The sequence below is a fragment of the Entelurus aequoreus genome, linkage group LG17, assembly GCF_033978785.1.
Source record: "Entelurus aequoreus isolate RoL-2023_Sb linkage group LG17, RoL_Eaeq_v1.1, whole genome shotgun sequence".
NCBI lineage: Eukaryota > Metazoa > Chordata > Actinopteri > Syngnathiformes > Syngnathidae > Entelurus > Entelurus aequoreus.
The window spans coordinates 32,588,883-32,615,715 of record NC_084747.1 but is presented as its reverse complement, the minus strand read 5'-3'; the positions used below and the strand labels follow the sequence as shown (position 1 = coordinate 32,615,715).

Genomic DNA, 26,833 nt, shown 5'->3' with positions numbered 1-26,833 from the left:
TTGTGCTTGACTGTTATTGTAGTTAGTGTTCTTTCTCGTGGGATTCAAGATTGCCATATTAGCCGCCCAGTGTGTTCAAACCGAAATGACACTAAACTAGGAAGTGAAAGGCCTACTGAAACCCACTACTACCGACCACGCAGTCTGATAGTTTATATATCAATGATGAAATCTTAACATTGCAACACATGCCAATACGGCCGGGTTAGATTAGTAAAGTGCAATTTTAAATTTCCCGCGAAATATTCTGCTGAAAACATCTCGGTATGATGACGTTTGCGCGTGACGTCACGGATTGTAGCGGACATTTTGGGACACCACTGTGGCCAGCTATTAAGTCGTCTGTTTTCATCGCAAAATTCCACAGTATTCTGGACATCTGTGTTGGTGAATCTTTTGCAATTTGTTTAATGAACAATGAAGACAGCAAAGAAGAAAGCTGTAGGTGGGAAGCGATGTTTTAGCTGCCGGCTGCAGCAACACAACCAGGAGGACTTTGAGTTGGATAGCAGACGCGCTACCGTGAGTATGCAGCTTTGGCTTCCAAACATTTGATCGCTTGCCCGTACGTGCGTGCCGCTATGTGCATGTCACGTACGTAACTTTGGGGAAATATATGTGCTGTATGAACTTTACGGAGGTGAACGGTACTTTGGGTTGTGGGATTGAGTGTGTTGTGCGGGTGTTTGAGTTGTATTGGTGGGTTATATGGACGGGAGGGGGAGATGTTTGTTATGCGGGATTAATTTGTGGCATATTAAATATAAGCCTGGTTGTGTTGTGGCTAATAGAGTATATATATGTCTTGTGTTTATTTGCTGTTTTAGTCATTCCCAGCTGAATATCAGGTCCCACTCGCCCCTCACAGCATCTTCCCTATCTGAATCGCTTCCACTGCCCTCTAATCCTTCACTTTCACTTTCTCATCCACGAATCTTTCATCCTCGCTCAAATTACTGGGGTAATCGTCGCTTTCTCGGTCCGAATTGCTCTCGCTGCTGGTGGCCATGATTGTAAACAATGTGCAGATGTGAGGCGCTCCACAATCTGTGAAGTCAAGCTACTTCTGGTACAGGCAAGGCTTTTTTATCAGCGACCAAAAGTTGCGAACTTTATCGTCGATGTTCTCTACTAAATCCTTTCAGCAAAAATATGTCAATATCGCGAAATGATCAAGGATGACACATAGAATGGACCTGCTGTCCCCGTTTCAATAAGAACATTTCATTTCTGTAGGCCTTTAAGGGCCACAAGTTAGGGCCTGCGGACAGCAAAATTGCCTGTGGGCTTCAAGTTCATATAATGTATTTTTCACAGAATTTTTCCTGTCTTTTCAGGTAAACGATGATCTCCTGCTGCAAATAGGTTCTCGAAGGCAGAATGTGACAGAGATAAACATCTCAGACTGCAGAGGGGTCCACGACTACGGCGTCTCGGCTCTGGCCTCTCACTGCCCAGGCCTGCAAAAGTACACAGCATACAGGTGCAAGCAGCTGGGAGACTCTTCCCTTGCTGCCTTGGCTGCACACTGCCCTCAGCTGGTGAAGGTGCATGTGGGCAACCAGGACAAACTGACAGACAGGGCGCTAATAAAGGTATCCATCTGGTGCTATACGTACTCTTCTTTCCAACAAGACACTTACGCAATCCTTTTTACCCATCAGATAGGAGAGCGCTGCAGCGAGCTGAAGGACATTCACCTGGGCCAGTGTTACGGCGTCAGCGATGACGGCATGGTGGCTTTGGCCAATGGATGCCCCAAACTGCAGAAACTGTACTTGCAGGAGAACAAACTGGTGAGTACTTTTACTTTGTCGGTACACTCATAGCAGCTGCTGTTCCCTAAGTACTTGTGGAGAAGTGTGTTTGACTGTGTTTTTTAATGTTGTCATGGCTCCCTGTCCTTGTGGATGTCCTTAAAAACACCCTCACTTCTCCCAATGCTATTTAAAGTTGTTTCTGTTGGGCTTTGAGAGCGTCAACTCATTTATCTTCATCTGTGAGGCTACTAATTTTGTTTCGCTGTCACACAGATTTGATATTTTAATACTGCAGCTCACCGCAGTAATGTTTATATTCACACAAAATTAAATGGAAAACAACTTGAACATCTGTACGTTAAAATACTTTATGGTATATTCTGGATATAAAATAACATACAATTGGTGTTTAGTCAATGTAAACATTCAAATGTAAAGGGGACGGCGTGGTGCCGTTGGGAGAGTGGCCGTGCCAGCAACCTGAGGGTTCCTGGTTCGATCCCCAGCTTCTACCAACCTAGTCACGTCCGTTCTGTCCTTGAGTAAGACACTTCACCCTTGCTCCTGATGGGTCGTGGTTAGCGCCTTGCATGGCTCCCGCCATCAGTGTGTGAATGGGTGAATGTGGAAATAGTGTCAAAGCGCTTTAAGTGCCTTGAAGGTAGAAAAGCGCTGTACAAGTATAACCCATAACCCATAATTAGGTTGCCTATAAATACAAAACAAATCTAAATGTTTCACTAAAATAACTAAACTTTTACCAATATTAAAAAGAAAACATAATTTTAAGTAATAATATAATTATTAATAAATAATAATAATTAGAAATAGAAATTAATAATAAATTATAATAATAATAAAAACACTATTTAGTAGAATAAGGCTAGTATGAAGAAATTAAGCAATTCCAAAAAGGTGCCTGCAACAATAAAAGGGCACATCATAATAAAAATAATGATAGACATTTTTTTTCCAAATAGACACCTAGTTTGTGTAAAGTTTGTATATAAAAATAATTATAGCATGCAAATAATTGTTTGGCATAAAAAACTCAATAGTGTCACAAAACGAACAGATGTAATGTAGTGTTAGATATTCAGTATACCACTAGAGTGTGCTATTTCACCCTTATAGAAATGCCAGTCAGTTTCATTCACTGGAAGATTTTATTCAAATCAATGTGGAGTTTGCCAAATGGCTATCATGGGATCTCTACAACGGTCATCTGGCTTTGAGTTTGTATCTGCACTTTCTTATAGAAATAGAATATATCTGGTCATTTATTTTAATGTCGGCCTCTAATCCTTTTCATTTGTCTTTTTTCCCCCCTTTCTCTTCCGTCCCTTAATTCCAAAGTAAAACCATGAATATGTTGATGAATTAGCCCACTCACAGTTGTTAACAACAGCTCAGTTTGTTAAAAGCCCATTCATCAACTTAATTGTACACCATATTCGGCAGAACCTCTTGCTGAGAGATGAATATTGTTTCTATTAACATTTCAGCACAGCGGTTTGCATTGCAGACATTTTTTTTTCTTCAAATATGAGTCATTCCTTTGGAGTTTAGATAAGTCTCGGTAGGGGATTATTATGTCTAGGCTTGGGTTGTATTTTGGCAATTAAAACGACGCACAAGGAGCAAAGACGCTTTAATGAGGTCATCTTCTTCTGTACATGATCTGCTTTTAATACGGAGCCTTTGGAATACTCCTCTTCCGTCAAACTTGATTGAGCAAAACGCCACAGGATGTTTCACTGTGGTCTCTTCTTTTTTCTTTGCCATTCTTTTCTTACTTCTTGTCGTCGTTATAGATTTTGGTTCCGTTCTGGAGGGTCTTCTCTCTGTCTGGACTACCGAGTCCAACTCTGCTTTACTCATGTGTCCTTGAAGGAATGACTCAAACCACTAATAGCACTAGCTAATCAGTGGGCTTTTTTTTAAAAAGGGATGGGCATATCAGTCAATGATTAAGAAGTCTGCTCATTGTGTGGAATTGCTTATTATTGTGTTTTGTGCAGGCAGCAGAGGCACTGTTGATTCACTAGATTTTAATTTAAAGTAAAACAGCATGACATTATTGTTGGAAAGTTCATTTACATTAACACAATGCTATATTCTGGCATGAAAACAGGAGTTTAGAACAAGCACTCCTGCACTTAAAGATTGACTGTTGAACACTCTGAAAACATGAAGGGTTAATATTTTCATCTAAATCCACACAATGTATTTCCAGTTTGTTTTGGAACCTCTTAAGTGTATATATGATTTTTTTATTTTAATTTTTGTGCTTTGTTATTTCTAACGGTTTACTGCTCTAGCTTCCGTTTACACTACATGATGGTTAAAGGGGCCCTATGATGATTTTAATCTACATTTAAAACAATTCCTTCTGGTTTAAATCAGGGGTTATTAACCTTTTTGTTCTCAGGGTCCAACTTTTCTAGTACATAGGGAACTGGGAACCACTCAATTACACTGTATTAGTAATCCTACTCTTGATTTTATTTGTATTCAATAATCATATCAAACCTACTTACAGTTTAACAGGATAGACCTTCTCAAATGATATGAAACCATGTGTTAATCACCAAGATAATAATCAAGGTTTAGGTCAGGCGGATAAGAAAGTAAGTACTAATCAAATATGCTCTTAAGAAACTTCTCTATGACTTTCGCTCCAGACTTCTTCTGTTTGTTTGATATTGTCATTACTGCCACAAGTGGTGGAAAGGTATAGTACAGGGGTCGGCAACCTTTACCGCTCAAAGAGCCATTTTGACCCGTTTCACAAATTCAAGAAAACAATGGGAGCCACAAAAGTCTTTTGAAATTTAAAAAGAAATAACACTGCATACAAAGCTTTTTTTTTTGCTTTGCGCTATGTATAAACCAGACACACGGCCCACAAGACGTTATTTTGCGGCCCGCACCTTAATATAAAAATGTTATGTTAGCGCGGCCCGCAAGTTTTATATGAATGGAGCTTGACAACGTCATACTTGCCGACCCTCCCAATTTTTCCAGGAGACTCCCGAAAGTCAGGGCAACTATTCTATCGGATGTCTACCGATTTTCACCCAAACAACAATAATAAGGGCGTGCCGTGATGGCTCTGCCTTTAGCACCCTCTACAGCAGACCTGGGCATTCTGCGGCCCTCGGGCCGCATCCGGCCCTTTGTACGTCCCTGTCCGGCCCGTGTGAGGCCAATCATAAATTACAAAATAAATTTTAAAAAGTATCTATTTCGAGTGTGCAATACAACGGTGCTGCTTTTGTTTTGAAAAGTGTTATTTGTATTACCTCTGTATGGACGTATGCTCGTGCGCGCAGCGGCAATCACAAATTACATAATAAATTTAAAAAAACATCCATGTCGTGCGTGCAATACAACTGTGCTGCTTTTATTCTGAAAAGTGTTATTTGTGGGCGTCCATTGAGTGAAGGCACATAGCGACAAGTGATGCCTGGTTATCCCCGAGACGCTAAAAAAAGAAAAGTTGATGACGAATGGCGTGTTTTCAACAAGACATGGACTGCCAAGTATAAAGGTAAAGCCGTGTGCTTAATTTGTGGTACACAGGTTGCTGTGTTTAAAGAATATAGTGTAACGACCTGCTGAAGTTGTTGTCTTCTTGAGTTGCGTAAATGAGGAGCGAGGATAGACGTGCGTGTGGAAGGAACGAGATAAGTTGAGCTGTGTTAGTATAGCTTGCTCAATAAAAGTTTAAAAAGAGCGTCAGACTTGGTGTGCACTTCTTTTGGACGCTACAATTGGTGGCAGAAGTAAAACTTTGCGCATACTGCGCTGTTTGTGTGCTCAGCCGGCTACGTCATCGGGAGGTACGTACCACGTGAGGAGCTCGCCGCAAAGAGAGAGAGAGAGAGAGAAAGAGAGAGAGAGAGAGAGAGAGAGGCAGTGTCTACAGGTGCAGCGCACGTTGCTTGCCATGGGGAATTCCGCCCTCAATGAAGACTCTCAGGTTTGATAGCAAGGCGAACTGGGAGGCATTTCATCCCACTTCTGACATCAATTGTAGCGTCCAGAAGAAGTGCACACCAAGTCTGATGCTCTTTTTAAACTTTTATTGAGCAACCTATACTTACACAGCTCAACTTATCTCGTTCTTTCCACACGCACGTCTATCCTCACTCCTCATTTCCGCAACAGCAACGCTTCCTCCTTCGCCAATCACCTTACAGGCGTGCTACGTTCACAACAAAGAGGATGCAGGATAAAGTGACAGAAATTGAAATTTTTGTATTGTAATATACATCAGGAAGTGTTGTGTAAGAAAGTGTTAAAAATAAAACCATCAAAAGCCATGTGCTTTTGTATAAAGATAAGTTAGGTTAAATGAAAATATTATTATTATTATTATCTATCTTACGGTATATCAAAAATAATTTAAGCAAAATTGAATTGAAATATTGTCGGTGTGGCCCTCCAGCAGTGCTCGGAGTGCTCATGCGCCCCCCGGTAAAAATTAATTGCCCACCCCTGCTCTACAGCCTGTACTAACAGCGTGCCAGCCCGGTTACATGTTGTATGAGGCTTCTGCAGACACACATGAGTGACTGCAAGGCATACTTAGTCAACAATCATACAGGTTACACCAGACCTGGGCATTCTGCGGCCCGCGGGCCGCATCCGGCCCTTTGTATGTCCCTGTCCGGCCCGCGTGAGGCCAATTATAAATTACAAAATAAATTTTAAAAAGTATCTATTTCGAGTGTGCAATACAACAGTGCTGCTTTTGTTTTGAAAAGCGTTATTTGTATTACTTCCGTGTGGACGTATGCTCGTGCGCGCAGCGGCAATCACAAATACAAAATAAATTTAAAAAAACATCTTTGCGTGCGTGCAATACAACTGTGCTGCTTTTATTTTGAAAAGTGTTATATGTGCGTATGTCCTGTGAGGGAAGGCGCACAGCGACCAGTGATGCCCGGTTATCCCAGAGACGCTAAAAAGAGAAAAGTTGATGACGAATGGCGTGTTTTAAAAAAGACATGGACTGCCAAGTAAAGGTAAAGCCGTGTGCTTATTTGTGGTACACATGTTGCTGTGTTTAAAGAATATAGTGTAACGACCTTCTGAAGTAGATGTTGTCTTCTTGAGTTGTGTAAATGAGAAGTGAGGAGACGTGCGTGTGGAAGGAACGAGATATCTTGAGCTGTGTTAGTATAGCTTGCTCAATAAAAGTTTAAAAATTGCGTCAGACTTGCTGTGCACTTCTTCTGGACGCTACAATTGGTGTCAGAAGTAAAACTTTGCGCATACTGCGCTGCTTGTGTGCTACGTCATCGGGAGGTACGTGCCACGTGAGGAGCTCGCCGCAAAGAGAGAGAGAGAGAGACAGAGAGAGAGAGAGACAGCGTTTACAGGTGCAGCCACGCTGCTTGCCACGGGGGGAATTCCGCCCTCAATGAAGACTCCCAGGTTTGATGGCAAGGCGAACTGGGAGGCATTTCATCCCACTTGTGACATCAATTGTAGCGTCCAGAAGAAGTGCACACCAAGTCTGACGTTCTTTTTAAACTTTTATTGAGCATGCTATACTAACACAGCTCAACTTATCTCGTTCTTTCCAAAAGGAAAACCAATCCTCACTCCTCATTTCCGCAACAGCAACGCTTCTTCCTTCTTCGCCAATCACCTTACAGACGTGCTACGTTCACAACAAAGAGGATGCAGGATGAAGTGACAGAAATTGAAATTTTTGTATTGTAATACACATCAGGAAGTGTTGTGTAAGAAAGTGTTAAAAATAAAACCATCAAAAGCCATCTGCTTTTGTATAAAGATAAGTTAGGTTAAATGAAAATATTATTATTATTATTATTATCTATCTTACAGTATATCAAAAATAATTTGTGCAAAACTTAATTGAAATATTGTCGGTGTCAGTGCTCGGGTTGCTCATGCGGCCCTCGGTAAAAATTAATTGCCCACCCCTGGGTTACACTAAAGGTGGCCGTATAAAACAACTTTAACACTCTCACTAATATGCGCCACACTGTGAACCCACACCAAAAAAGAATGACAAACACATTTCTGGAGAACATCCGCACCGTGAGACAACATAAACACAACAGAACAAATACCCAGAATCCCATGCATCCCTTACTCTTCCTGGCTACATTATACCCACCCCCTCCGTGCGCCGGTTGAGGTGGGCGGGGTTGAGGGTGTTAGCGGGGGTGTATAATGTAGCCCGGAAGAGTTAGGGATGCATGGGATTCTGGGTATTTGTTCTGTTGTGTTTATGTTGTCTCACGGTGCGGATGTTCTCCAGAAATGTGTTTGTCATTCTTTTTTGGTGTGGGTTCACAGTGTGGCGCATATTAGTGAGAGTGTTAAAGTTGTTTTATATGGCCACCGTCAGTGTGAACTGTATGGCTGTTGAGTAAGTATGCATTGCCTTCACGTACGCGTGTGGGGCAGAGCCCGCTTACAACATGTGATTGAACCGGCACGCTGATAGTGTAAAATCTAACGCTAAAGGCACTGCCATTACGGCACGCCCTCAATATTATTGCCCCGGGAGATTTTCGGGAGAGGCACTGAAATTAGGAAGTCTCCCGGAAAAATCGGGAGGGTCAGCAAGTATGCAGCTGAGCCGCATCAGAGTGATCAAAGAGCCGCATGCGGCTCCGGAGCCGCGGGTTGCCGACCCCTGGTATAGTACAACTGAGTACCACTGAATATGTATTGGATATGCATTTGTGTAAATTTTACATCAGTTTTGCTCCAGGCACTTTTATAACACGTTTTTTGAGTCTGTCTGCAAGAGGTTGGCTTCCGGACACGTTTCTAGATTGCAAATGAAACCACCCCCTACCTTCTTAAAAAGTATCATCATTTTATATTTTGAAAATGTTCCCTTTTTTAAAACCAATCTTTCTAAAAGTTTAACCCACATGTACTTGTGAGTCCCCTAGAGGTGTGTACCAAATCTCGCTATGATTCAGCGAAACAGCCTGAAGTTACAGTGGTTGTTTTGTTCAAGGTGTGTGTGTGAGAAAATTCAAGTCAATCTGACGTATTAGAATCAAATTTCTACATACGTTTTGTCATAGAGACAAGTAAGTAACATTCAGGATGTGTCCTGGTTTGACAAAGTGACACTCTGAGATGATCCAAGGCTAGGAGTGTGTTTTGGGGAAGCAGGTGGCAGTAAAGCGACCCAGCATTCCTTAGTGTTGCTCATCCACTATTTATGTCACACTTGGTTTATGGCACCAGTAGTTGCCTTTCAAAGATTGGTTTCATCCTCTGAAGTGTGTTTGCTTTCCTCGTGCCCATTCTTATTCTGTTGTCTCCCATCACCGGGAAGGGCAAAGGCTCTGTGAATAACAAATACCTCACTTTTCTTTCTCAGTGGAAGAGAGACAACTGTGGAAGTTTTGAAAAAATGCACAAATTACCCTTCTTTGCTGTACTGTTCTTTCCTTTCAATTAAACGCACACTGCAAACGGTGAGCATTTTTTGCCCAGGAAGCAATTTTTTTTCATACTCTCCTGTGCTTTATCTGCCCACCTGTCTTGTTAAAATCACAGGGCGTGCGCTTCAATTTGCTGCAATACGATTGAAAGATTTACACATACACACACGCACACACACCCATACACACATATACACACACACATATATATATATATATATATACACACACTGATTATTTGCAATTTTAATCAGTCCAGAATGTGGAAATGTGAGTGGAATTGCAGATGCCCTAACATAGATTAGCATGTGCCCTCAATTAAGGGCTAATTACTACTCTGCATTTTCAATCAGAGCCTGGGCTGAGTTTTTTGCCATGTTTTTCTCGTCATTCTCCAACACTTCTCAAGAGGGAATTTATTTCTTTTAGCACCGACATGAAAAAGCGGTCCGTAGGAGTGAACCGTGTTTCTCTGTTCTGATGGGCTGCCATTGCTGGGCTGTCTGCAAGCATAGGAATGACTGTGAACCCCCCCAGTTGCCCGACAGGCCAATCAAGCAGATTAAATTGTATATTGACATTTTCAGATTTAATTAGCCAGATTATAGGGCCGGTAGAGACAAAGGAAGTGCTAATGACAGCTGTCACTTATTATGGGATCGCCCTTTTGACATATATCAACACACACAGCGCCCTTGTTGAAAAAAATGAAGAAAAAAGCCAAGGGCACACACACACACACGAACTGATGAACTGAACAGCTGCCAGCTGCACTGGAATGTCCTGTGGAAACTTTATTTACATATTTGACTTCAATTGCACACACAAATTGAGCTCCCTCACACACAGTTAGGCTCTACTCACAAATAGTGCATTGTGTCGCAGGGTGCATAGAGTCTTCAAAGGAGTTGGACATCTTGGGACAGTCACATGTCAGTTTTAACACCGCAAGGGTTCGGTCTAAAAGCATCCACAGATAGCTATCTAGACAGAAGCTTGTGTGTTTGTGTATTCATCATTTTTATTTACTTACTTGGTCAAGCTGCCACTTTGTCCAAAAATGCTGCCTTAATTTGGTGGTTATACACCCTTCAGAGGACCCACTCTATGTAGTCTACAGTTGTTTTAACGGGGTGGCCTAACCTTTTGGGAACAGTCCGAGATTACATCACATGATCCCACCTTTCCCATTATGTAACGATGCTAAGTGGCTACATGTCAGCGTCACTAATGTCACATATTTTTGCAAAAATGTTGCAAAGTCCCGTGAAATTCAACACAATCTGTTGTGTTTATTTGATTTGTGCAAATTGTCCAAATTTGGAATCACATTCCTGTCAATGGGAGAGTGCGCAAAGAAAAGAAAAAGGCCCTGCTTTTGCTACCGTTTAAAAAAAAATAAAATTGTAAACTTTTGACCACTGATTTGTGATCACAGCCACAGGAGAGTTACCTGGCATCTTCGAACTGATTTTGGTCTGGTGAAGGGCATTGATTAGCTGAAATAAGGCAACTTAGAAGAGCAGTTGGCCTCAAGCCAACGGCAATTCAAAGCTGTTGCCTAGAAACCCGGAGCCACAGCGATAGTTTGAAGCTGTGCTTCCGATGACAAATAAGTTGACAGGCTGACACCTGAAGTTGATATCTGAACGGCGCAAGGTACGAAATTGTTGAAATAAACAAGTTAAAAGTGCCGTGAGTCGCTAAAGAAGCAACTGCCGTTAGCGAGCGGATACGAAAGGCACCGGTCAGTGAGCTGCTGCGATGTCAAAATCTAAAAGAAAAACTCAAATCCTTAAACCTTCAGTGTCATCTGAATCAAGTGATTCTGTGGACACAAGGGGAAGCAAGATTTGATGTTGGACACCGGACATAATGGTAAGCAAGACTTGATGCTTAAAAAAAAAAAGTCGATGACATAGAAATAGTAAGAATAGAACAGAAAGCAGACCTGGAAAGAGTAAAAAGAGAACTTAAAGAAGATCTGAGAAAAGCAACAACCGAATACAAAGAAGATCTCAGAAGTCTGCAGGAAAATATAGAAAATCTGCAGTCAGAATAACAACATAAGAAAGGACTTTCAGGAAATGCGTCAAGAAATTAAGATTCTTCAAGAAGAAGTTATTGCAGTGAAACGAGACAACAACAACATGCTGAGGAATATCATAGATGAAATGGATCAGGATAAACAAATGATTGATATCATTGTGACAGGGCACCGAATTAAACAAAGATCTTACGCAAAAGCTGTGGATAATGGAGGAGAATCAGATGACCTGGATGTGGCCTCAGCAGAACAGCAAGTGTTCAACTTTCTGCAATCAAAGGAAATTGAAATCAACATCAATACCATCGAAACATGCATCCCACTGAATGGAAGAATCAACAACACCACTCCAGTCATCCTTGTAAAATTTGTTAACAGAAAATCTATAATGGCACTGCTGAAACAGGGAAAGAAGCTGAAGGACAAATGTGTACATGAATGAGCATCTCACAAATTGTAATGCTGAAATCGCCAAAAAAGCATACGACTTGAGAAACCAGGAATAATTTTAGGGAATTTGGAGCGGCAACTGTAAAATCTGCATCAAGCTGAATGAAGGTCCAGAATCAAGAGTCGATGTTGTCCATGACATCAAGGACCTGGACAAACATTAAACTTGACACTGCTTCGGCAACGACGATGATAATGGAGTCTGTCAGAAAACAAACACCTAAATTCAACACCAACACGACTATGTTCCAAAGGACCACTAAACAAGAAGACCTAGATTCAGGAGTGCAACAACCTACACTTATAGAATTTATAGAAACAACATCAACGATTGTTGAACAAGAACATATGGAACTGAAAAACTTCTGCAACAAACACCATAAAAAACAGGATTTGGACAATGATATAGATCCAGATACAAATGTTTTCTCCCACATGATTAGTAATTGTTTTTATTATACAGATTAACAATATAACCGCAACATTAAATGTGATAACAAATTGTCAATTATTCATTTAAATAGCAGAAGCTTGTATGCAAATTATAACAACATGAAGCACAGTGATGTTTCATGTTGTATGCATGCATGTTCGAAATAAGCTCAAACTCATTTTCTCAAAGGAAATAATTGAATGAATCCGTTTCAAACTGTCACCATCATAAAACCTTTGGTAAATTTACAGGCAATGTTTTATGTCACATTTCCTGCCATGCAAAGGACAAAAGAAACAAAACTAAATTCAATTTACGAGCTCAATTCAAGACATGACCGAGTACGTATCTCAAAATACTTGTATCTCAAATCAGCCCCGCCCATTGAAATTATTTGAAATTAATTTGATACCTGCTTTGCTCTCCTAAAACACCACGGCCTGGTTTCCCGTTAAGGGTATAAATAAAATAAGGATTTAACTAATCTGGTTTAAAAATCCACACTAATCCAGTTGCTTTTTGAGTTGTCACTGCACTTCAGATTAAGTAGTTCCAGATTACAGAGTCTCATATTAAAATCTTGTTTTGGAAGACGAATTAGATTAATGATGTTCATATAGTGTAAATGTTAGAGTGCGCTGAAAACTGGGAGAAAGTTTTTCAATACACATTTTAAAAGTGTGTATGTGTGTAGAACTGGGGTTTGACTCCTAATCTAGAATGGAGAGAAACATATTTTAAAAACTTCCTTGTAAACAAGAAGAAACTTTTAAATCAAATGATTTAAAGTATCTCATAATTGAGTATGAACATGATTCAATTACACAAACCAAAATAGGACATGCATGGACGGAAATCTTGAATCAGTACAACTCAAATGGCCGAGTGGTTAACATGTTGGTTGCACAATCAGGAAATTGAGGGTTTGAAACTCCACTTCCATCAACCCAGCCAATTACTCCAAGAAGTTCTTATATTCATATTCTGATTAACAGCATCGCTAGGGAACATGCAATCCTTTCTCAGTTAGGTTGGCAGACTTTGTGTATTATTTTACGGACTATTGATTCACTCACACCTCATAAATGTATTGTTTCACCATGAAAAGTTCCACTTGCCAAAAAGCTCAAGGTGATCATACTTTTGAGGAAAGAGGTATAGGGGTTCCCCTCATAGAGTTACATGAAAGATTTGTCTGCAGCAAATACATAATTTTAGATGCATTGTCTTTGGACAAAAACGGTCACAAAAATCTGTATCCTTGCATAACAATTTCTGGTCTTGGTGGTCTTTAAGCATAATTGAGGTAGTCATAGTAATCCATCTTTAAGGAAAATATATGGAGCACAAGGCAATTCAAAGTACTTTACAGATGCATTAAATCTAAATCTATAAAATCATAAATAAAAATAAAATCATCACTAATTCACCAAATTAATTACAAATGTTGCAGAAACTGGACCCACAATTTTAACATGTAACATGTCTTTTTAAAAGAAAAAACTAACTTTTTGATAAGAAATATTGTTTGAAAAACATTACGATAGCATGTACTGCAAACAAATACGATAATACAATTAATATTGTTCAGCATTCACTTTGAGGTGCAAACTTTTGTAGGTGTCTTCTACGGGCTGCTTCCCTGTCGTGTAACAATAGGAACTAGAAAATCGTTGTTTATGTTGCAAACACTCTTTTAGTGACGGATCTGAGATGTCAGAGTTGACAGCAAGTTGTGTTTGTGTACCAAAGGTAATGCTCAACTGTCCAGTTTGTTGATTCAGGAGACAGAACGAACCAAACACGTCAAACACAGGGTCGGCAGCTTCTCCATATTTTCATGGATAAATGTCTGCGTTTGGACGTTTGTGGCTTGACATGATGCGGACCGACTGTGCTGCCCTCTAGGTGGACATGTTGTTAATTGTTTGTTTTTCTTATTCGGTAGTCTACTTCTCCTCTTTTGCAACTAATTTTCTGAGTTTCAGTGGATGGAGGACATGATTGTGTCGATCTCTGGCTGTGGGTTAAGGACAAATACTACTTCAACCGGCAGCGGGGAGCCTCGTAACTAAAATCATGCTCGCAACTTAAAGCATAATTGAAACCCAAGAGACCGCTCGTTAGTCAAAAAACTCATAAGTTAAGGTACTTACCCTTATACTGTTGGTTGGTTGGGGGTTAGTATCAGTTTATTTCGAACATGCATACAATTACAATGTAATACATAATATATTTCCAGTTGTTTTTTACTACAGCATGTCCGAAAAGGAGTAGAAAGAAGCAGAGCTGTGAAACTAAAATAAAGTAAAATGACTCACACTTGGAGTGAGAAAACTACTTGGTAATATTAGTTAGTGAGTGTCACTGAGAATTTAATATTAATGATGTTGCTGATATTGATGCTTACTTATGTCTTATAACGGCCCCATTCTAGTTTGATTGTCATCATACCACCTTTTCTGGTACACAATTTTGAACTGAGTTGTCGTCTCATGAAATTTGTTGACATCTTTCATGACATAAAAATTTCCCAAACTCCACATTTTGTGTAACCTTTCTGGCATTTTTGGCCCAGAAAACATCTTTTGAAATGCAAGTTTACTTAGACTTTGCGGCGTTTGACCGATGTACGATTTTATTTTCACCTGTGGATTGAGCTAATTACACATCTATATTACATTTCTATATTTAGCATGTTTATGGACTAAAGTTGTTGGAATTTGTATTTTATTTTGCTTCTTTTTAATATATTTATATTAATCAAATTATGTGTGTTTATGAACCAAATAAATATTTAAAATGTATTTTTAAATGTAATTGATCCATATTCACTCACTGAAATTCATATATTTTATGTGACTTATTGTGGTTTTTTTTTTTACCTTTTTTAAATAGTTAGTTTTTTATATACATTTTAACTAACATTTTGCCTGTTTATGGACCATTTTTCTAAAATTTTTTTTTTATAATGTCAAATATACAGTATTTTTAAACATATTTATTTTGTGAAATTCTGCATGTTATTGGACCATTTGCTAATAGTAGCAAGTTGTTTGTTCTCATATGGAAAAGTTACATCTACTTAAATTCTGGGTGTGCGTTGGAAGGTAACAGCACTTTCCTTTCTTCAGTATCCTCCTTCAAGTGCTTCTCCATCGATCTGCTTCCCCCAAAACGCCAGTCTGTACGTGTGTAGTGTGTGTAGGGTGTGTGTGTGTGTGTGTGTGTGTGTGTGTGTTTGTGTGATTGTGGCTGCTCGGCCGTCTTTGCCTAAAGAGTAATAAGATGCATTAATGAGCTCTGACTTAAACTTGGACAGGCGGCTGCACTCAGACACCGTCGATAAGTTCCCTCCGCCGGTCTGCCCACACAACAAAACGGAGAAAAACAAAGAGGAGAATTGGAAAACCTTTTTTTATTTATTTATTTTGAATTACATCTGTGAAGCATTTCTTCTGAAGTGATATTTCACCTCAGTGGTTGTGCTAGGACATCCATTATTCAGGGGGAAGATGCATAGACAGCATGTCCTTAAAAACTCTAGTGGGATGATTCATTGTTAGTGCAACAAACAAAAGGTCAACATTATCCATATTTGCATGTTGAAGCGAGATCATTTGATGAGTCCAAGTCTTGATTTGCTGACTTTGCGTTTTACAGCTATACTTCTATTATTTTAGAGTCTCTATTAGCTAATCCCAATAAAGTTCACTGTGCCCCTCTCTAGGCTCATTCATACATTGCTAAATGTAGTTGTAGTATGTTCCTACAGAGGGTGTAGTAGGACAGGCTATAAGCATAACGTGTGTGTGTGTGTGTGTGTGTGTGTGTGTGTGTGTGTGTGTGTGTGTGTGTGTGTGTGTGTGTGTGTGTGTGTGTGCAGAAGAACTTGACTGTTTTTGTGAAATAGTATTTAAGGATGTCCTGTTAGATTCACCTTTTGTACAGGAAATATTTTTTTTATTTTTATTGCAAGGAAAAGTAATAATTTGCATGTCAGTACACTCCACCAGACATAACATTAGGTACAATGCAAATGTAAAAGTTAATTCAATGACGATGTTTTTTAAATTTTTTTTAAAGATAGTAGTGCTTATTTGAGTTGACACTATCAACGTTTTGGGTACCTCAGTTCTATGACAGTTACAAAACATTAGAAACCCAGAGTAAATTAGTTGTTAATTACAATGTCTACATAATAACATATTGGATAACTGATACCTTCTGAGCATTGTTACTCTTTTGAAGGCATCATTTTGGATACACCTGTTGTATTGGAAGCCATTAGATTATGCAGATGTATTAAGATAAGTGTGTCATGGTTAGGCTTTGGGATCAGCATATGACAAAAATGGTAACGTATTATATATTATATATATATTCTCAAATATGGATTGATTTGGAACTGGAATAAATACAAACAGCAATTTAGATGGGAATCGATTTTTTTGAGCACCCTTACTACTTATGTGTGTATGTACAGTATAGTAATCAGATTTAAAAAAAAATCCTTAAAAAAAAAAATTGTTTAGGCTGTCACTTCTACTACTGAACCAGTGCACATAAAATGCGATTAATAAATACCCCTCTGAGGACAGAGGGGTAAATATTAGGGTACCCTTGGGGTCATAAAAGTCTAAAATTGTATAATTTGAATTTAAGTCTTTAAAATACCTTATAATATATCAGTATCTTCTAACATTTCTTTAATATATGACAATGAAAGGTTTTTAATAATGTATTTATTTATTTTTATTTTTAACCTCGCTTTAAAATGTTCAAAATTTTAAGGGTGTGATTAATGATTACAAAACAAAACTAAAGTACCCGTGCAGCCCTGTCAAAAAGCAATTTGTGTAAGATGGTTATGTGCAAGTTCAACGATATGTGGCTCCAAAACAATTAGGCATAATTGAATCTGGTGGATGGAAACGTTTTCCCCGACGTCCCAACTCGGCTCAGGACCCGTCGTGGAGGGCAGCATTTGTAAACATTGAAACATTAAAAAAATCCTGGATTAAAGCATGTCAAATGATGCTAAAATCCCCAAACATCTGCACAATTGAACATAGATTGACTTAAGAAAAATGGCTGTTTGCCTATATTTAGTTCAGAGTTTCAAACTAATATTAGTTTACATTAGAGAGGCTTCATGCCAATGTTTAGTTCAGAGTTTCAAACTAATATTAGTTTACATTAGAGAGGCTTCTGGTGTTTTCCAATGTGAAAGAGCAGTGAATGAATTCATATACAGTAGTTACAATTCATTCTGGGCCTATGATTTACTTTCAGGTTTTGTACTTTTTTGTTAGTATGAATGTAAAATGAGTTCAAATTGTATTAATTATGGTCTTAACAAAGTATTTATTAACAATTCTTAAGTTGGACTTGTTGAAACCTGTCCTTATGTGGACTGTGTACAACAGAAAAGTAAGCCACGAGACGTCACATATACAATTTGCCTTTATCATTAAGATACAATCTACGTAAAACCTTTACAAATAAAACAGAAAAAGGTCAAACATATTTAAACACTCTGATAATAATATGGCTCTTAAAATGCCAGAACAATATGTATGTTTCTTCTTCCAAGGAAAGTATGGTTTGTTTTTTAGTAAAAAAAAAAACACTTCATGAAATATTTCAGTATGTGTATAAGTACGTTTTGAGCACATGCAACAATACTGCGATAATAATAATCGTGACAATTTTGGTCACAATAATCGCAATGTAACATTTTCAAATAGTTACTTTCCGAGATCTCTTATTACATTGTGTGGGTTTACCTAATGTTCCTGTTGAATACTATGTAATGTCAGAATGAGAAGTAAACGTATGGAGCCTATTTGTATGTGTTATTCATTACCAAAGTGAACACTGACAAAATGTTCTTTAGTGTATTTACAACACACATACAACTCTTGAGTGTTTACCCGCCTGATTTGCTATCTCTTTAAAAGCACTCACATATTTTTTTTCCCTCGAACGCAACCTCTATGACCTTGCGTCCGCGCTTTGCTCCGGCGTGTGTTTAAAGAGCATGGCGTCGTGTTTATCTGGCTCCAGATGGCGAACGCTCCTCCTGACACTCAGCCAAGGGTTGTCACCGTGATTCATGGCCCTTTGTGACACCTTGCTGTGGGACGCCTTTTTACTCCTCTTAATCCCTCTCCCGCTTTCTTCCAATCGCTATCCCACGCTCATTCTGTGCGATGAGCCTGTCTTTTGTTGGACAAGGGCCGCACTGATGTCATGCATGGTTGTGGAGTGGACTAGCATGCATGCGCTGATGAATAGTAGTCCTTCAGGATGCGGTTTTGTCATGTGCACACAAAACAGGACAGGAGAGCGGGGGTAAATGACGATATTCTTTATTTTAACTAAAAGTAATAAGGTTATCCCCATATGTCAGGTACTTTGTAAGTAGGATTCTCTCTAAAAACTTTTTGGTGCAAATCAAGATGAAAGTGCACCCAGAAAGGTTGATGCTGAGTTTAATTCGACTACCGTATTTTTCGGAGTATAAGTCGCTCCGGAGTATAAATCGCACCGGCCGAAAATGCATAATAAAGAAGGAAAAAAACATATATAAGTCGCACTGGAGTATAAGTCGCATTTTTTGGGGAAATTTATTTGATAAAACCCAACACCAAGAATAGACATTTGAAAGGCATTTTAAAATAAATAAAGAATAGTGAACAACAGGCTGAATAAGTGTACGTTTTATGACGCATAAATAACCAACTGAGAACGTGCCTGGTATGTTAACGTAACATATTATGGTAAGAGCCATTCAAATAACTATAACATATAGAACATGCTATACGTACAACCCATTTATCATTATTATTTATACGTTTACCAAACAATCTGTCACTCCTAATCGCTAAATCCGATGAAATCTTATACGTCTAGTCTCTTACGTGAATGAGCTAAATAATATTATTTGATATTTTACGGTAATGTGTTAATAATTTCACACATAAGTCGCTCCTGATTATAAGTCGCACCCCCGGCCAAACTATGAAAAAAACTGCGACTTATAGTCCGAAAAATACAGTAATCGTAACGTCGTTCTCCAGGAACCTGAAAATAGTCACATCGATGGGAATTACGTTCCGATGCTGCCGGAATAGTCCACTTTTTAAAATGTTGATTCCTATTTACGATGCTCAGTCTGCTGACCGGAGGAGTTAGCTGCCACAGAGGTGGCTAAGGCTCTTTCTACACTAAGCCTGAGGTTATCCAGGGTAAATCCCACCTAACCTTATCCTTGTCCACACACACACACACACACACACACACACACACACACACACACACACACACACACACACACACACACACACACACACACACACACACACACACACACACACACACACACACACACACACACACACACACACACAATGGTCGTTTAAGACCCCCTCCCCCTCACCCCCTCTGTCCGCTGGCACAAGGCGACCTAGTACGCATGCGCGGAAAATGCGCACGTCATAGTCACCTCCAGTGTTGCTTTGTGTGCAAGTTCTTGAAGTAAATTGAACTTATCTGAACAATATCCAGTGTTGTGGTATTCATACTTGCCAACCTTGAGACCTCCGAATTCGGGAGATTGGGGGTGGGGGGGATTTGGTAGTAGCGGGGGATGTATATTGTAGCATCCCGGAAGAGTTAGTGCTGCAAGGGGTTCTGGGTATTTTTTCTGTTGTGTTACGGTGCGGATGTTCTCCCGAAATGTGTTTGTCATTCTTGTTTGGTGTGGGTTCACAGTGTGGCGCATATTTGTAACAGTGTTAAAGTTGTTTATACGGACACTCTCGGTGTGACCTGTATGGCTGTTGATCAAGTATGCCTTGCATTCACTTGTGTGTGTGAAAAACCGTAGATATTATGTGACCGAGCCGGCACGCTGTTTGTATGGAAGAAAAGCGGACGCTAAAGACAGTGCCTTTAAGGCACGCCCCCAATATATGGAAATCGGGAGAAATTCGGGAGAATGCTTTCCCCGGGAGATTTTCGGGAGGGGCACTGAAATTCGGGAGTCTCCCGGGAAAATCGGGAGGGTTGGCAAGTATGGTGGTATTTCAATTAACTGAAATCCAGTGTGCTGTGGGGCCCTATTGTAGTGAATCACACTTGAGCCATCATAAATTAATCATATCTTTATTGGACACGTGAAAGTACACAATTTGATAAAGAACATTTTACATCAGTCAATCTAGGTATCTAGATACCTGGTCAGGACACTCCTCACTCTTTTGCCTTCACCTTCATTGTCCATTCCTTTTTGGTGACTTTATATACTCTGGACCTAGTCGTTGAGTCCGCGACATACATGGCGGACAATAACTGATACAGTCTGCTTTGCCAGTCCAAATGCATTCGATGTTTTCTGTAGTCTTCCCTCATCGGCCAGGTAATACAAAGCACACGCTACCTTTTTTTTATCACATCCACGGGGGCCCGCGTTCTCGTTGTCTCTCCTTTCAACAAATGGACAAAGTTTTTCGCTAAGTAGAATCACAGCTGACCTGGACATTCGAAAGTTCTCTTGCCGTCTGAGAAGTGTTGTATCCCAAATAGCTGCAATCGCTTTCTCTTAAAGTATTCATGTGTGATTTCCACAAGTGTCTGTACATGTAGAGGAAGGAGAAACATGGGCATGTCTGGATGACTCGCCTCCATATTTCTAGTGTTTACCTCCAAGCGGAAACAGGTTGTTATGAAGCTGGCTTTGGAGCGTTCTTTCTGACGTCACTTCCTGTGTGGGGCGCTGCCTTTCTGGCGTCACTTTGTGAGATTCAAGAAACACACGACGCACTTACCCGTGTAAAAAATTATCCAAGGAGGGCACCCTTAAATGATGGTTTAGTGTGGCTGAAACGGGGCCTAGGCTAAATAATTATTCGTTTAAGGGGTTATCTGGCTTAGTGTAGACATAGCCTAAGCAGCTAACTGTCTACCTCCATACGCTGTGTGAAGCCGCTCCTAAGTCAATTTCGGTAAATTCCGTTTTCTAAGTTGTACTATCACTGAAGCTAAACATGTTACATACAGATAAATTGCGAGCAGGAGCAGGCAAGCTCATAGCTAAACACAGGAATGTGACATTTCTGCAAAAACGCAGATATCCGTGTTTTTAAACATGAATTTTCGCCTCAAAATTTCACTTCCCCCTTTTTTTTAAATGAAATTGTAATACAAATATGATGCAAAGAAATGTTGGTATTTAGTTATTGTCCGAATTTGAACAATCCCCGGAAGTGTTAAGATACAAGTAAGCTAGAAGCAAGCAAGGTTGCGAGCTAAAAGTAATGGACGAACACGGTGAATATAATATGTTCCATACAGTTTTTAACCTTTTACCTCAGGAAGTCGATCCGTCTGTGAAATTTGCTTCACTGTCACTTCCGTAATGTCCTTCCGTCCTGTCTTGCAGTTTTATATTATTTTTTAAAAATGTTTAAAATTTTAAGCGTGTAATTAAGGACTACAAAGCGGGACTTGAGTACTTGTGCAGCCCTGTCAGAATTTATCGAGCTTGTGTGTGTAGCGTGGTGCAGAGGTAGAGCGCCCGCTCCAGCAACTTGAGGGTTCCAAGTTCGATTCCAGCTTCTGCCATTCAAGTCACAGCCATTGTGTCCTTGGGTAAGACACTTCACTTTGCTTCTGATAGGTCGTGCATGGCAGCTTCCGCCATCAGTGTGTGAATGGGTGAATGTGATGTATTATGTAAAGCGCTTTGGGTATCATTCCAGGTTTAGTAAAGCGCTGCATAAATAAAGACCATTTACCATTACCATTACCATTATCATTGTGTTGTGGCATTTGTATTTGTTGTGACTTTTGCAATCGTGCTGTAGCTGAAAGTTGCTGTGTTATGACTTTATGATATTGTCTTGTGGTGTTGGCATTTGCTGTGACCATTCTCGGCCACTGTAGGTATTAGGGGTGTCAAATAGAAAATATTTTTGAATGAATCGCAATTGTTATTTGTAATGATTCTTAATTGATGTAATATATATATATATATACATATATATATATATATATTATTTTTTTTATAACATTTTTTTTTTTTTTTTAAATCTTTTCTTTCCAGCCACAATCATATGGTTGATGTAGATGCCCATATCTGCTGTACAGATTTATTTTTTTTTAGAAAAGAGAAGTATGCGATATTTCTCTTCTTGCCTTATTTGTATTTGACTACACGTTTCCAGTGAGGGTTGGACTCTGCCAAGGCTGCCCTTTGTCACCGATTCTGTTCATAACTTTTATGGACAGAATTTCTAGGCGCAGTCAAGGTGTTGAGTGGATCCGGTTTGGTGGCTGCAGGATTAGGTCTCTGCTTTTTGCAGATGATGTGGTCCTGATGGCTTCATCTGGCCAGGATCTTCAGCTCTCACTGGATCGGTTCGCAGCTGAGTGTGAAGCGACTGGGTTGAGAATCAGCACCTCCAAATCTGAGTCCATGGTTCTCGCCCGGAAAAGGGTGGAGTGCCATCTCCGGGTTGGGGAGGAGATCTTGCCCCAAGTGGAGGAGTTGAAGTACCTCAGAGTCTTGATCACGAGTGAGGGAAGAGTGGATCGTGAGATCGACAGGCGGATCGGTGCGGCTTCTTCAGTAATGCGGACGCTGTATCGATCCGTTGTGGTGAAGAAGGAGCTGAGCCATAAGGCAAAGCTCTCAATTTACCGGTCGATCTACGTTCCCATCCTCACCTATGGTCATGAGCTTTGGGTTATGACCGAAAGTACAAGCGGCCGTAATGAGTTTCCTCCGCCGGGTGGCGGGGCTCTCCCTTAGAGATAGGGTGAGAAGCTCTGCCATCCGGGGGGAGCTCAAAGTAAAGCCGCTGCTCCTCCACATCGAGAGGAGCCAGATGAGGTGGTTCGGGCATCTGGTCAGGATGCCACCCGAACGCCTCCCTAGGGAGGTGTTTAGGGCACGTCCGACCGGTAGGAGGCCACGGGGAAGACCCAGGACACGTTGGGAAGACTATTTCTCCCTGTTGGCCTGGGAACGCCTCGGGATCCCCCGGGAAGAGCTGGACGAAGTGGCTGGAGAGAGGGAAGTCTGGGCTTCCCTGCTTAGGCTGCTGCCCCCGCGACCCGACCTCGGATAAGCGGAAGAAGATGGATGGATGGATGGATGGATGGAAGTGTTTGGGTAGAATTTTATTAAACAAAACAAGTTTTCTTTATGTAGTAATATACATATTATTTTATATATACTATTATTATTGGGGACGGCGTGGCGCTGTTGGGAGAGTGGCCGTGCCAGCAACCTGAGGGTTCCTGGTTCGATCCCCATCTTCTACCAACCTCGTCACGTCCGTTGTGTCCTTGAGCAAGGCACTTCACCCTTGCTCCTGATGGGTCGTGGTTAGCGCCTTGCATGGCAGCTCTGCTATCAGTGTGTGAATGTGTGTGTGAATGGGTGAATGTGGAAATACTGTCAAAGCACTTTGAGTACCTTGAAGGTAGAAAAGCGCTATACAAGTAAAAGTATGATAGAAATGTATCACAGCTGTTATCTATTTTATGGAGGAATGTAGTTAATCATAGAACTGGCATGTTATTAAATAGTATGGATTTTGATTTGAGAATCGATTCTGAATCGAATCGTTAGACTAATGGGGATCCTTAATAAACTAAACTAAACTAAATCCCCAAGAATCGAATCAAATTAAATCGTGTGGTGCCCAAAGATTCACGGCCTTTTTAGGTACCTGCCATTCTTGTTTTCATGACTGATTGCGATGACGCCACAGAACCAGGTAGACAGACTTGAGTAACGTTTAACATCTTTATCATTAAAAGTGCCAAGGTTGCAAGGTCATTGTAAACAAAGGACAAACATAGCAACAGTTAACTGGAAGTCTGATTTTACAAAAATTAATGTGGGAGTTAAAAATCCCTGGCAATGGTCATGGCTGGAAAAACCTTAGCTGATTCTGTAATCTCCCTATATGTTGACATATTCATTGATTAATAATCATACATTTTATATAGCTATATTGGTGATGTTAATTTAGTGTAAATTTGTTGATGGTGGTGGATTTGTCATCATTTTGTTTTTACCTACTAAAAAAACAAAAAATAAATTCTGTGATACATTACATGGGACATGTATGTGTCAAAAAGACAGGCAAAGGAAGTTGGTAGATAAGAATACATCTAAGGGTAAAATATGATGTAGAAATGCACCCAATTCCAAGGAATGTCTTCTTGATTTTCTAAATGTTCTTTCAGGGTTTGCGGGGTAGCACTTTGTGCTGATAGAAATGTTCCTCTTTTTTTCTAAAAGGGTGCTCACATTCCTGTAAGCTAGCCGCTAAACTACCTTTAAACAACACAATAAAGATGTGCTTAATAAAGTTTAAGAAGTGTAGATGGAACCACATTACAGAAGAAAGCAAGCAGTTATTTACAGGAAATCAACAGATACATTACTAAGAGTTAGAACGAGAGTGTGGGCTGCTATGTTACTGTCAGGGATGGTGGTATTAACGCCACGTTTTTCAGTAATGAAGAGTAATAATGCGTTACTAGACGAAAATAAATACAGCCATTATTTTGAGTTCTCGTCAGCTAATGACATGCAACATTAAGGTTCGTTGTACACCCTGTGCTGGCGACATCCTTACATCAGCCTCACGTCCCACCCGTCTCGACACTGTGACCACACCCCTGAGCACAGCCACGCACTTTGGGCCCGATTTACTAAGATCGAAATACCACGCGCCAAACAGAGTGTCCAAAAAATAAAATAGCGTGTAACATGTGTGGCTGTGTTGCTAGCCCTGCATTTGCAATGGAAAAGTGGTGCAGCTCATCTTATTTAAATGAGGATTTTGCATGGATACAGGGCTTTTACCACAGAGACACTTGATCATTTTTCGGCACATTCATGTTATCATGCTCCTACCTGTATACGATGTGTTGAACCAGCAGCACACATCTATAATCTGTAACACCTTTTCTGAAATGCAATCCAGACAACAGAAACATAAGCACACTGATGCCTAATTTTGTGCGCGAGCCTGTGGATCGCATTACCAGCGCTTTCGTGCGTCTGATGCAAAAAAATGCACAATGAAAGATGTATTCTCATGTAGGAGATATAACAGTAACATTTCCGAAATGACAAAAATTAACATCATATAAAAAAAGCCAGCAAACACCAAAACGCATTAATTGAATTAATTTTTATACGCCCCTACAAGTCATCCATCAGCTATACGATTATAAAAGGAAATTGCTGAATAGACGATACATTTAATCATGTTTATTTCTGATCGTCCAAATATGTTGACACACACAAGTATGACAGAGAATTCTCTGTCCATCGTCTTTGCAGCGCGTGCAACGGTTCTTTCTCACTGCCGAGTGTGTAACTGTGTTTGCGCGTCCTATTTAAACATGCCAATTCAAACCCTAAGTAGAGCTCCCAAAACGGCGAGGAGTGTTGTTGAATCACATTTTCTCCTCCAAGTATTGTGGCCGTTTTGATGATCAGCATATATTCTGCATATCAATGAAGACAGAGACACAAAATGGATTGCACGCCTTATTCTGCACACTTACAGTAAGGGACGCAATCCACTTTGCACAAGTTTAGTAGATCAGCTGTGCGTGTGCGATCAAATTTGCATGTGTTTTAGTACTTGCAAACATTTACTAAAACAGGACCTTTGTCTCGCAAACGTGCGTTGCATGGTGTGCATACCAAAAAAAACAACTGAAAAACATCACGCTGCGGCAATGTCTAAAGGCTGACTGTTGCAACGCATAGAACGTTTTCCAGCATCCAACGTACAACAACTCTCCTCTCAACCACGACCACGATCGCTTGCCTGCGACAAGCCAAATAGAGGTAGTGAACACCGCTTCAAAGTAGTGATTTTGTGTGGATTTATTGTGGGTACATAAAAAAAGCGATTACATTTAAAACGGCAGTAATCTATGGCAATACAAGGCGGTCAGTTAAGGACTTCCCCGTTCAACACCTTTCAATCAAACTAAAAACCCGCCAAAATTTAACTTAAAAAAAAAATCCTACAGAGATTGAAAAAAAACAACCAGCATGTGTATAACAGCAATATATTTTAACAGCAAGTGTTAAGAAATACAATTGCACTTCCAATAAAGTCACTTTTTGTGTTGAGGCGGTGGGGAGTGTTGTCGGCAGCTGCTGAAAGTAACTAATAAAAGTAACCTGTAATCTAACTTAGTTACTGTCAGGTTCAAACACTGATGACATCTATTAAACAAGACAAGAAGCAAGGAATTAAACAGAGACAGAATTCAATTTGGCTCAATGAGGAGAAACGCGTACACCTGTACCCTTTACAGTGTTCCACGCTCTGACGAAAGATTGTACGCCTCCTCTTTTATTTTGACTTTCCCTGATTACTTTGCAACAGCTGTTTCTAAGGGACGGGGGTCGTAAACATCCATCACCTTTGATTACAAACAGTTCAAAGAAAAGGTCGTAAAACAGTTCAAAGAAAAGGTCGCCTGGAGGGGAGTCTGGTCCTGCTTCCTTTCCGCTTTGTAGTTCTCGGGTCAAGACAAAATTTTTCTGTGGATTACAATACATGAAAGAAACAGAACACCTTCATGTTGCTACCCATCCTACACAGTGGAGTTTTACAAGCCTTCTTCTTGGTAGGAT

The 26,833-nt window shown here is 40.1% G+C and overlaps 1 protein-coding gene across 2 annotated transcripts in view; it reads left to right on the top strand.

Annotated features, from left to right (window-relative positions):
• Positions 1–26,833, top strand: part of fbxl17 (F-box and leucine-rich repeat protein 17) — a 665,460-nt gene that overhangs the window by 22,617 nt on the left and 616,010 nt on the right. For both annotated transcript variants that reach the window (XM_062025476.1, XM_062025477.1), the window contains exons 5-6: positions 1,338–1,595; positions 1,665–1,796. In XM_062025476.1, coding sequence (XP_061881460.1) covers positions 1,338–1,595; positions 1,665–1,796 — 390 coding nt within the window. The remainder of the gene's footprint in view (positions 1–1,337; positions 1,596–1,664; positions 1,797–26,833) is intronic.